The 13390-nt window shown below is 33.4% G+C and overlaps 1 protein-coding gene across 1 annotated transcript; it reads right to left on the reverse strand.

The window, feature by feature from the left end:
- Positions 1-5267: 5267 nt before the first annotated feature.
- Positions 5268-12985, reverse strand: LOC116107178 (probable E3 ubiquitin-protein ligase ARI8). The gene is made up of 15 exons (XM_031393478.1): positions 12688-12985; positions 11381-11505; positions 10818-10923; positions 10586-10676; positions 10014-10186; positions 8782-8886; positions 8539-8627; positions 8102-8209; positions 7860-7950; positions 7650-7739; positions 7094-7141; positions 6814-6885; positions 6638-6737; positions 6439-6565; positions 5268-6027 (listed from the first exon to the last, which is right to left on the reverse strand). Exons 1-15 carry the CDS (start codon positions 12883-12885, stop codon positions 5757-5759), a joined length of 1794 nt encoding a protein of 597 aa, XP_031249338.1. The 5' UTR covers positions 12886-12985; the 3' UTR covers positions 5268-5756.
- Positions 12986-13390: the final 405 nt, after the last annotated feature.

Below are 13390 nucleotides of genomic sequence, written 5' to 3' on the forward strand. Positions count from 1 at the left end.
AATTTGGAAGAACATGATGAAGAAGACAAAGTGAAATAAAAAAAGAAGAGGCGTTGGCAGAAAGGACGAGAGAGATTGGAAAAGTTGATCTCGAAGGGTGCAAAAACTTGCACAGTAAGTTTGACCGTCAAGGAAGGAATCAAAATCAAGAGGGTAAAAAATTAAAACCCACATGGCCTCTAAAGTCCTTTTATTATATTAAATTAAAGCCTGCCTTACTGTAAAAAATAAATGCTCTCGGTAATATAATCATAATCATACCCCAATCAAACCAAACTTGTTTAATTTTTTATTTTTTTTTTTATGGACTTTTGACCTAATACCCTAGTTTTGTTTACCACCTTCTAGGGTTGGCCAAATCACTTTAATTAGTTTATTAATCCTTGTTTATTACTCACCAAATTGGGGTTTTGAAATAATTTTACTGTTTACTTTTACTACACGTCTACATTATTTTATCATTAAGCTGAGAAAAATCTTGGGTTAGTTGAATATGTATCACCGTCAGTCTAGATGGTTTTTTTTGTTTTTTTTTTTTTAATAATCGAAAGTAATTGAATCAGTTTACGCGTACTTCAACTAATCTTTCAGGATCTTAAAACTATTGATCGAATAAGAACTCTAGTGACTATCTTGATTAGCAACTGAGAAAAAACTTAAAATATATACATATAGAAAGTAAGCTTGGTCCAAACGGTTGGGCCTAGGGCCGGCTTAAGGGGTAGGTAGGTGAGGCACCTGCCTAGGGCCCCAAAAAAATGGGGTTCCAAATTTTTTATTATTATTATTATTATTTTTTTGAATATCTTACAAAAATAAAAATAGTTTATAATTTCTTATCTAAGCCAAGGGGCCAAAAAAAAAAAGGTAAAAAAGCCCAAATTTTTTACATATATTCCCACCCAAAGTTTAACAAAATAACAAGTTTGTACCTCTAGTTTTATATATTCTAGTTTATACCCTTAAATTAATACATTGAATCTCTTTTAACAATGGAATACTAAAATCGTCATTTACATATCTCAAATTACTCACCCCCAATTCAATCCCAAAATTTGACATTCACATAAATCATCTCCAGCCCTCTTCTGCCGCCAGTGGTTTGGAGTTGATTTCGGTCAATTTTGGTTCCGGTCGATTTTCTCACCAAAATCGACCGAAATCATCATTTTATCATTTCCCAGCCTTGATAGCCCTCGATTTGACTAATTTTTGATGAATCTCGCAACCCAACTCCACCACACGACAACCATTTCCAGCCTTTTTGGCATGTACCCGACATTATTGGCCTTCCCCGACACCACCATCTTCCTCCCCTCAGCCCTCTCACCAAAACCCCTATCATACCTTATCCGTTTACTCTGCCAATCACTGACCATCGATACCTTTTGGTTCTTGATTTCTCAAGCATTTTCTTATCAATATTGGCATTGAAAATCACCCATTTCACCACCCATCACTTCTCCAACATCTACTTTCCAAAACCCTCCACCAACCTAACCTTGTTAGCCTGCCGATTGTTGTCCACCTCTCCTAGTGATTTTTCATCTCAAAAGGCAAAAATAATAATAATAATAATAATTATTATTATTATTTTAATATATGCTTATATTATTAGAGGGCCCCAAAGTAACTCCTACCTAGGGTCATAAATGTTCTAGAGACGGCCCTGGTTGGGGCTTTAGAAGGGGGAGACCGATGAGTTTTTTTATGGTGGAAGGTTGGATTTGGTGGTTAAAATTGATCGGAATTTGACTTTGAAGAGGCGATTGCACAAACCCTAATCGCTCGATTATCAGAAATTGGTAGGATCGACCAGAGTAGGGTTTGAGAGGTTTTGATGAGTAATAATCGGAGAAGAGAATGGTGGTGGTGTGGAATCGCAACGATGCAAAAATTAAAAATATAGTATAAATTTAGATAATCAAGTAGTATTTTAAAAGTAAGTTAATGGAAAAGTGTCATTATATCATTATTTGAGTGAGAAAAAATAGTTTATTCTAGCATATATATATATAAGTAGCTAGGAGTGTACATGGAATGAGCCATGAAATGAAATTAACTTCATGCTCTATTACTTTTTACTATATAGTTTTAATAAAATTATAACATATAGTATGAAATTTGGTTTTGAACTTCTTAAAAAATAATAATAATAATTTGTCGATTGTAAGGTCTGAGCATTGTGGGCATACTCTTTTGGACTGATTACATGCACCTGAATTATGATAAAAGGAGACTGTCTTCCACACATGCATTCAATATTTTATTAAATATTTTAAAGAATTAATTTTATGCATCGATCAAAAAGGAGAATTAATGAATGCCATGTGTTGAAATTCTAATAATGCCACCCAAACTTGAAACGACATATGTTTCTCATGCCCTTTTGTCAAATCAATCAAACCCTATTTAGGATGTTGCATTATTTGATCATCAGTCAACAAACAATTGTGACTTTTCATGCCTCGCTTCTCCCTATTGGGTTTTAATCTATATTTATTACACATATATTTTATCAATTTTATTTTGATTGCTGTGTATCTTCATCATCATGTGGTGCAATATGCTCAACTCATTACATAGCATGTTCACATTAACCTTTTCTAACAAGATGTGACGATTCATACTTTTTTTTATTATTATTAAGGTATTCAGATCAGTTTATACGCACCTTAATTAGTCTTTTAGGACTATAAAACTATCAATTAGGTAAGAACTTCAATAACCATCTCTATTAGTATTAAAGGTCGTAAGGACTCGAATTCGGGAGACTATGTTAGATATTTTTCTTACTCTTTTACCATCAAAAGGATTTGAACTTAAGATACCATGTTAGATCATCTTTTTGTTCTTTTCCCATCACGCACTGAGTGGGCCAACGGTTGTTAAAATAATTGTTCGGAAGATAAGATTCACACTAATTCCTATCCCAAAGTGCTCTAATTTTCATTTTATTTCCTATCCTATATACATAATACATTAATATGTATCATAGAAAATATAATATAATGAAACCAAAAAAAAAAAAAAAATCAATTTTTTATTTTTTAAACTATAGATGAGGATTAATTATAAAAATTCATCAAATTGTAAACGATCCACAAAGATACAATATTGATAAATGCATTTTTAATAGAGAGTAACTTAATTTATATCAATTTAAATATTTGACTTCAAGTTCTTACATTAATTAATATATTTTAATGGTTATAAATTAATGAGATGACACATAAAATAAGTATATTTATCTTGACCTAATATACTTAAAATAAAATACATTAATTAGTATATTTGTGGTATACTTTGAAGAAAGTTCACGTGGTATTCATTGTAATTGTCATTTGTTTGAGTTCGGAGGGATTTTATGTAGATATGTCATTATTGTATTGTTCATAAAATGGTTTCACACGTCTTAAATAAGTAAATTTTACGGCGTTGGAGGAAAAATATAAATAGATGTCATACAAAAATTAAGGTAAGTTATAATAGGTGGAGCACTTAGATGTCATACAAAAATTAAGGTAAGTTATAATAGGTGGAGCACCAACGTTGAAGGACAATGTTTTGATAAGTTGTCTAATGTAATGCTAACAGTAGCCGATATGACATTAAACAATGATATTTATTTTTATAATACTTTCTAATGTTTGTATTAAATTTATAGAAAAAATAATTTAAACGAGGGAGTCTAATAATTAAATATATGTATTATTACTTTATGCATTTCACAAAATAATAATACATGGCCCTAAAATAAATTTGATTAGATTATTACGATTTGCCAAACCAATATAAGAATATACACAATTGCTTAACGACTTACAAATTACACAAAGTCAATTATCCTTATAATTAATTAATGGATCAATTAAATATGATGTTAAACTTAATCAATGTTAGGAACTTGGGATAATGAGATTTGTCTCTTTCACAAATGGACTAATTTTATTAGTTGCAGTGGAGGTAGTGTTTTATGAATTAATTCATCAATTTACTCATTAAATTATGTTGAGGTTGAATTTATTTATATTAATTTTGTGAAAAATTAATTAATTAACAGGGCTAACTAAGCCTAAGCTTTTATACGATTGAATAATTAATCAATTTATCTAATAAATTATGTTAAGAATAGATATAGATATATTTATTTTATGAAAAATTAATTAATTAACAAGGCTGATTAAGCCTAATCGGCTAAGCCTTCATACGATTAAATAAATAATCAACTTACCTAGTAAATTATGTTAAGATTGAATTTAGCTATATTAATTTTATAAAAAATTAATTAATTAACAATGCTAACTAAGTTTAAGTCTCTATACAATTCAATAAATTATCAATTTACCTAATAAATTATGTTAAAATTAGATATAGATATATTTAATTATGTTCGGGGGAAAAATCCCTGCGAGGCGAATTTCCCTACAAAGCCTTGTTCATCGGGCCGAGACAGGACGAGGATGAGAGTGATTCTATCCCCACAAGCCGAGGACGATCATGAGAGTTATTCTCGCTAACAGGGACGAGCCGGGGATGATCATGGGACTGGATATCAAGGACGGGAATGAGGAATGGGGCCCCCAAGCCCAACCCAGCCCGCGCCCATCCCTACTAGAGATGGCAATGTGTTGGGCCAGGACCGGGTACCCCTTGGCCCAAGCCTAAACCCGACCTCATAACAAAGGCTCAGGCTCCTCACATGGATGACAGATAAAGCCCAAGCCTAACCCGACAGGATTTTTGTAATCTCAATCCCAACCCAAGCCTACCCATTTTTATAATGTGAATTTTTAAATAGTAATAAATTCAATTTTTTTATATTTTTAATTCTAGAAACAATTTTTAAATATTAATTTATTTTTAAATACTCACAAAATATTAATAAATATTAATTTTTTTTTTATATATATATAAGATAATTCTGTAATTAGATATATTGTATAAAGATAATTTAATAAAATTAATAATAAAATGTCAGGTTGGGCCAAGCTTGAAGACATACCCATGCCTAAAATCAGTCCCGGGCCCGAGCCCAAAGCTGGTAACATCAGGTGAAGCCTAGGCTTTTTGGGACAAGTCCGGCCGTATATCTGGAAATACCAGGCCGATTGCCATCTCTAGACCATGGACTGGTATGGACTGCTAAGGATGACAACGACAAATTTCGAAATCAGTGGAGAAAATTTCCGTTTTAGTCGATCCTTGAGCACGATAAATGAACAATTTCTGGGTAATAAACTGTTGCGTAGGCAAGAGTTTGGCAGCAAAAGCAAATTGTGTGATAGTTTTATTTCATTCTTGCAGGGGACAATGAGCTCCATCATCCCCAAGAAGTTAACCATTTTACAAATCCACTTGAAGCTTCAAGCGTACTACAAATCTATTTAGTAACTTAAATAAATGACCATAAAGGCTAAAGAAAAGAAGCTAAAAATAATACATTTTCGTCGATCCTGAAACATGGCAGAGATTTAAGTTAAAACGAACTTGGACGAACAGCTGGAACTATATACACATCATATTCCAAGAAAACAAGACGACACTGAGTTATGTTCTCGTTTCCCTTTCCCACCCTTTGTTCTTTTCCATTCTGCTTTATCAGATTTCTCAGGGGAGAGGAATAAAAGGAGATTTTGTAGGGTTCTTACCTCCTGGAAACGCTCTGATGGCATTTTCCGTGTAAACCAGACTGCAGCGGAGGTGAAGGTCATGTCTCCGATTCCAAGTGGGTTGATCTGCACAGGGAATGGGATTTATCGATGATGCTGGCACATAGCACAAACAGTGGCAGAATTGGCATTTGCGTAGGTGCAATGGTCACAGGACCAGTGGCCTGAATCGTCGATAGTTCTATTGGACCCGCTCGATTTGGATGTAGAACCCTTGGATTTCCCACTTCTTCCCTTATTGCTTCCTCCCAAGCTCTTTGAGCTTCCTTGCCTGCTGCAGGCAGCATGCGTATCTACATCTGACAGACCATTTTCAAGTGCTCGGACTAAATTCTCGAAGTAGTTTCGAGTCACACTGTTGTCAAAGAGAACGACAATTAATCTCACAGAAGAAAAATGATTTCCTTAGTCCATCACTTGCTAAGTAGAACAAATTGAGAAAAATTGCTTATGCCAACATTTGTACTCCTTCATTGTCTCAGAACAAAACCGACATGTAATCACAACATTGTTACAATACCAAATTCAATCACAGGTTCATCAACAGGAAATATTAAAAAAAAAAGTTTCAACATTCTGCAAGGAGAGACCCGAGACTAGCTACCAAAAAGCTAATTTGTAAAACATATGGAAAAAAGAAGGCTAAAATTTTATAACACTTTATTGTAGGAAATAAAGTTGCAATAGAATCAAGTTCCATCAAATGCAATTCATATCTTGTCCAACTGTAAATTTCGTTCCAGAAAAAATTTCAGTATATACTAACCTTGTCAACCCAGCGAGTTTCGTTCGGAATTCATTGAAATCTTTCGATGGCCCCTCTGCATTGAGGTAAACTTGTAACTCCTTCTCTGCACATTGATGAAGTCGTTCCAATCCCGACTCGGCCTCACCTGCAAGGTATAGAGGGTTATTAAAATACACAAAACATTAACATGATGAAGCTTTCAGGCAGACTGAAGTACCTTGCAAGTACTCGAAGAACTGTCTTTTAGCCTGCTCATACTCAGGTAAATAATATCCATAGGCATACGTCCATTTTAGAACCCGCCTACATTCAACTATCTACAAACAGACATATGTTATACAACAGAAAAAAGGCAGAACATTCTGGCCATAAAATAGGAAATCAGATATGTACCTGTAGCCATGCCTCTGTGATGAACTTTAGCTGAGACTCAGGTTGGCACTGTACATCGCTCAGCTTCTCAAGCTACAATAATACATTATCATCAACACTTCCATAATTTACAAAACCAAATATAGATTGTCTCTAATCAAGAATTTTTTTATGTGTCTTCAATTAAAGCAATCAAATGAGTTGTCTCAATATTTACATCAACCATACTAAATAGCAAGCCCAAAATCAACTAACCAGTATGAAAATTAGGAAACTACAATATACAAGAAGTTGGACTTACACACACAGTCTGCATTTGCTGAAGGTCTGCTAATGCTTTTTGCCGAGACTGCAGCATGGAAACAACCAATTACATTAATTTGACAAATGTTTGTTTTGAAAAGCACCAGGAGAAGATTCTAGTGTGTTGTGGAAAAAGGGCGTTTTGCTTTTCCAATGTGGTCCTCAATTCCAAAACTTTCCAGGAAAATCAGTTCTTTATCACCTCAATTGGAATGGGATACTGGGCTTACTTAGTTTTTATTCAAGTTTTAATGTTGTTTTCACTGTATAGCTCTACTTCAATCAGCTTTCTTTCTGCAAAGCCAATACATGAACTTTTAATGGCTTTCTTGAATAGATTTTTTGTCCCACTTCTCAGGAGGTGATCTGAACTCACACAATAGTGTATTTCTCTTTTTTGTTTATTAATACAATCATTTATGTTCCCTCTGTAAAATTATATATTAAAAATCTTGTGTTATCCGAAAGCTAGTTAATTAGATAACTAATCAGTGCAAACACAATGAGAAGTAATTGTATCAAAGTAACTACAATCTCACAAATTTTTGACTTACCGATTGATTGGTTGCCCATCGTTCATAGTAGTGAGTATATCTCTCCAGAGAGTTCTTTGCCATCTCTCTTCGCTTTTCAGACTCATCGTACTGTAAGCAACAGCATTGACCAAATTTATAAGTGAGCTCGATCATGCCAAAAGTAGCAACAGGAAGATCTATCAACAGCTAGTAGAGGGGAAGTAAAATAATTGAACTAGACTAGCATACCACTCCCTCTTGTTTCGCTGTCTCATATCGATTGCATGCATAGAAACCACCTGTCCGCTCACCATGGTCTGACCAAGCACCAAGGCAGAGCCTGCATGCATGTAAATTCAAATGACTAAGTTCATTAAAGAAAACATGATTTTATTTCACAGGTTCTAGAGTTCTTGGTGAAAAATCCAGAATTGAAGGAAAACCACAGTTCCCATGTACATGTAATGTCTAAAACATGTTTAGAAGCTTACCAGCAAAATTCAAATTTGCATGGGGGTGTACATGTCATATGCATACAGCCCTGGTTTTTCTCAATTGGTCGCTTGCACCTTGGACAAGGCTTGGAATTAGCCAATATCCTGAAAATACAGCCACATAATTCACAGTGGTAAGTAATAAAAACATAGTACGAAATGATCTATTTCTTTTTCTGACAAGACTCATTAAATTTTTTGTCAACTTCACATGCAGACCAATTCTTTATCTTCAACATGAAGCAAAAACATGTATATCATTGCTGAGAGTAAAACGCACATGTCCACACAGACATGCAAATTCAAGAGGCTGACACAATGTTTTGAGTGATGTGTAAGTCAGGGCTATTCAGGTAGGCCCAGGTCTGAATTAATATCCCCAGCCCAGCTCAAATAAGAAGAGTAATTCTCATTGCTAAGATCTTGATGCATACCAATTCATATTTTCTGACTCGGCACTGTTCTTCAACACCCACTTGGCAACAGTGCCACAATCTACAGGACGGTGGGCTTCCTCAGTACACTGTAAGATAAATTCACATTATGTTTCATAGAAAATAAAAAACAAAGGCTATGAGGTATTCCGTAGAGTGTGTTTGCAAATATAATGCTGCTGATAATTTAACCAAAAAGTACTAGATCCAAGCATAAATCTGTTGGAAGCCAAAGAGACTTACATTCCAGCAGAAGCTATATGAACAACGGCAAGTAACATCATAATTTCCACTACCAACAACAAAATCCACAGCAAAATCACAACCTGGAGCAGGGCACCATTTGGTCTGCAAAAATAACCAATTCCAAAAAAGATTTGAAATACTGAAGTGGGGTAGTTCACAAAGAAGTCCAAAATCCTAATGTCAGGTTCACATATATGAATAAAGCAACACACAATAATTCCAATGCAGGAGCAGGACCAGACAGATGAACTTGAGGCAAATTAATAGTACTTCAGCACATCCTAACTAAAAGCTGAATATATCAGGGGAGTAATAATGCATGCACAATAATACAAGCAACAATAAACAAATCATCCTATGCATTTTTTTATATGAAAACCATTCTAAAGCCTTTAAAATATTGTTTCATAGAAGATTGAAGCATTGCTTTATGATTATCTTGCAGAACTTAAAACTTAAGGAATCACAACCACAGAGAGGAGAAAAACGAGGATAAAGCCTAAGTTGGGTAGATGTCTTGCCCTTTAAAACTTAAATACCCCAGAAAGCATAGTGATACTGTAAGTCAACCACTCCATATCTCCATAGAAAATAAAAAACAGATTAAAAAAAATCCCCCATGTTTCTTATACACAAAAGAAAGAGACTTCCGTTAAATCAAATACGATATCATACTTTATTTGAAGATGCAACAAACATAATCAGCATCATATAAGTGATCCAAGATAATACAAGGAATGAAAAGTTTTAATACAAGCTAATCTGCATCATATAAGGAACATATTAAATATTTTTTCACATTCAATATTAAGGCTGTTGGTAGCAGTAAATTCTAACATTACAGAATGAAACTGAATTACTGGTTCGTCTACATAGAAATTCCAGAAAGAACAGACATTCTAAGGTCCAATACTCCTTTGTACATATTTCAACTAGTTTTCCAATCAGTTATCTTATACAGGTAAAAGTTGACTTAGTTCTGGTAATCAGCGTGTAGTGCTTTAAAATCTGGTATACTAAATCTATATTATCAACATATTTTGCACAATCTACTACTTAATGTCGCATAATCTGACTTTTGGTAATAATGTAAATGTAATGATTCAGAAATAATACTTCAGTTTTTAAGAAATCAGAACTTTATTTTTTATAAAATAACGGACTCAAGATCTCTTTTTGATTGAGTACAAAGCATAAAGGACTTGCTGATAACTATAAAAAACTATTACCTTTCTGTTATCTTCAACATAAGATCGAATAAAATAACGAGAATACTTCTCTCTATCCTCATCAGAAGCCAATAGATTAATCATATCTTGACCGATGGCAGCACCACAAGATGGGTCAGGACATCGCAACGTCAAACAACCAGGACCATCATTAATAGATGTGCTAATATACCCTAAAGAGGAAAAACAGATGATAAGTTAAATAAATGAAATGGAAGTAGAAGTGCACTTATCAGGACAAAAACAGAGGATGCTTTCCTACCAAGTATTAGCATACATCTCAACAGCATGTACCACAATATATGTTTGCACCATACACAATATGGAGAATTATGTACATAAAAAAGTTTAATTCAACAATAATGGGATAAAATGTGCATAAGTCTTGCTTAAGAACCCCTTTTCCCCTCAATATTTGTAAGATAAAAATTAATTAAATAAGACTATACATCCACCATTCTTCTTCCATCCTTCAGAACAATATAATTAAAAGCATGCAATTAAAATATTAAGTTTTGCATCTTGTATAATACATAAAATCACAATATAAATCCTGGTGCACTAGAACGAACCTGTCCAGCATGCATTACAAAAAGGATGACCACAAGCAGTAGTATACAACCTATCACATGGATAGTTTTCAAAACATATCCCACAATTCAGCTGCCAAAATAAAGACACACATGAGAAGAAACTTATAGATTAAGATAGCATAAAGTAAGTTCACTGAACAAGCAATCAACATCCCTAGATGTTAATACAAGAAGCTGAAAACTCAATTAAAGATATACATTAGCTGCTTACTTCTTTAGCATTTGGGAATTCAACAACTGGTTTCTCCAATAAGCCAACAGACTTGCGAACCTTTTCTTCATCTGCAAACCATTCATCATGCACTTTACTGACACTCCTGCAATTCCAAAAGCAATATAGATTTGTTAGAGCATCAAGCTACATTCAAGTGAAGCACTTATTGAATGGGAAGACTCGAGCCTGTTGGGTTGTATTTTGAGCTTCTCCAATAAAATCTTTTTAGCTTATTTAAATTGTTAAAATTTCAAGAATATCCCCATACAATCTCATAAATTTGACTTTATCTCTTCTTGTATCTTAAATCTTTTTGGTAATTTACAACTATAAAACACTTTTACATTTTTCTAACAACTAACAAATTTTATATAAAAGCTCTACTCTAACAAGCTCTACTCTAGTAAGCTCTTCTTCCATGAGTTCTACTAAAAAAAGCAGTAACAGATGGACCCTACAATTATTCTGAAGGATAATTAAATTGCATTTAAATAATATTCATTAACAAAGTAAAAACCTTATTAATGCAAGAATACAACATTGGTCACTAGATATCATACCAATTATAAAAGCGGAGCAAGACACTCGCGGAAACTTTTGAAATAGAAAGCACAGTGGATATCCTTGTTATATCCTCCTCTTGACGCTGACGAATATCCGCCTCACTCAAAACAGTATAATTTAGCTAAGACAAGAAAAAATGTACATTAGAATAAAAGATTAAAACAAGATCTATAGTAATAGTAATATGGGCTTACAAAGACTAGATTTGTTAAGTGCACATTCATTTAAGAAAATCAAATAGTAAGTTCAAAATATATGCTAATGATCCTATAAAATTTTTGAACTAATGGCACAATAAGCACTGACAGCATACAAGGCCTTCTGCACTAAACTCATGAGTTTAAATTAAAAGTCCTCAAGTTATACCCAAAAATTAGCTTTTCATCAAACAAACTTTGCCACACAAGATTACAATAATATTTGTCACCCTAACCCAACCACCATATTATCAAAAACCAATCTAGTGAAAGTTGATGACTCGCATTCACAAAAAAACTACCAAAACAGACTAAAGCCCACTTGGTGCACATTCTGAATCAACAAAAACTTCCCAGCTATCATAAACTAAAAAGAAAAACAAACTAAATCAGAATCAATGAAAAATAGAAAACTCAATCACAACAATCATAATAACCTCAATTCAGCTGAGCCAGAACAACTGCACTTTGCCAAAGCAATACAAAATTGAAGAAATTTCAATTTCTGCAACAAAAGAGAGTACAAAATTTAAAGAAGTGCAACATTACCGAATTACAAAACCACAGTAATGTTCCCGGTACAACATGCTATATCATTTATGGTATAAATGAACTCAACCCCATCAATTTTCAACCAAATTAAAAAACAAAAAATCTCAAAACCTAAAATTTTCTAATTTACATATCTACCCTTGAAATTCATATCAACAGCATAAATGCAGATCATAAGAGACTGCAATTTTGATTAAATTACCAAAGAAGTAAAATTTGCAGAAAATTGAGCTAAAATTACAATATCAAACAAAAAAATGCCACAAAATTGCGAAAAGCTACAATAACATACGGTGTAAATTAACTCAATCTCTTCAATATCAACCAAATTAAGATACCACAAAGCCACCAAACGTCAAATTTTTTGTAATTTACATATCTACCTTCAAATTTAATATCCATAGCATAAATGCAGGTCATAAGAGACTTCAATTCCGAAAAAATTCCCAAGAGGACTAAACTTTACACGAAATTGAGCTAAAATTACAATAATCAAACAAAAAGAGGGACATGAAGTTGAGAACAGTTGCGAAAACGGCGAAAAATTGGATTACCTGGTGACGATGAGAGACGAGATCATCAGAATCATCGGAGTCGTTATCGATGAATTCGTAATCGGCGACGTCAGCATCATCGTCGCTGTCGTAGGCGTAGGCAGGGCCGACAGCGTCGTCATCGCCGCCGCTGTAGAAATCATCGTCCTCGGCCGATTCATTGGCGTCTTGCATATCGAAATCGTCCTCCGATTCCATAATTTAACAAGTAATTTGGCGATGAATTGGAACCCTAGAAGCCGAGGAATTGGACAAAGTGAGAAAGAGAGAGAAAGAGAGAGACAGAGAGAGAAAACGAGAGACGCTTTGATTGAATGAAATGAACAGGAAATGAAAAGGAAATAAATATGATGATAATTAATTAATAATTTAATTTAATCTGATTAGTTCTAATTAATTATTAAATGAAAATTTATAATAAAAATTGGTCTAAAATTAAATCTAGACATTTCAAACAAATATATGCATGAAATGGTAAGTGATTTTGTCTCTTTCACAAATGGACAATTTTATTAGTTGCAGTGCAGGTAGTGTTTTATGAATTAATTCATCAATTTACTCAGTAAATTATGTTGAGGTTGAATTATTTATATTAATTTATTGAAAAAATTAATAATTAACAGGACTACTAAGCCTAAGCTTTTATACAATTGAATAATTAATCATTTATCTAATAAATATATTAAGATTAGATATAGATATA

The sequence above is a fragment of the Pistacia vera genome, unplaced genomic scaffold, assembly GCF_008641045.1.
Source record: "Pistacia vera cultivar Batoury unplaced genomic scaffold, PisVer_v2 Contig529, whole genome shotgun sequence".
NCBI lineage: Eukaryota > Viridiplantae > Streptophyta > Magnoliopsida > Sapindales > Anacardiaceae > Pistacia > Pistacia vera.

Coding starts and splice junctions, on each gene's coding strand:
- LOC116107178 (XM_031393478.1), bottom strand. CDS start 12,885: ATGGAATCGGAGGACGATTTCGATATGCAAGACGCCAATGAATCGGCC. Junction 10,187..10,585: donor TTGTAATGCATGCTGGACAG/GTTCGTTCTAGT, acceptor TTTCCTCTTTAG/GGTATATTAGCACATCTATT. Junction 6,028..6,438: donor AAACTCGCTGGGTTGACAAG/GTTAGTATATAC, acceptor CTTTGACAACAG/TGTGACTCGAAACTACTTCG.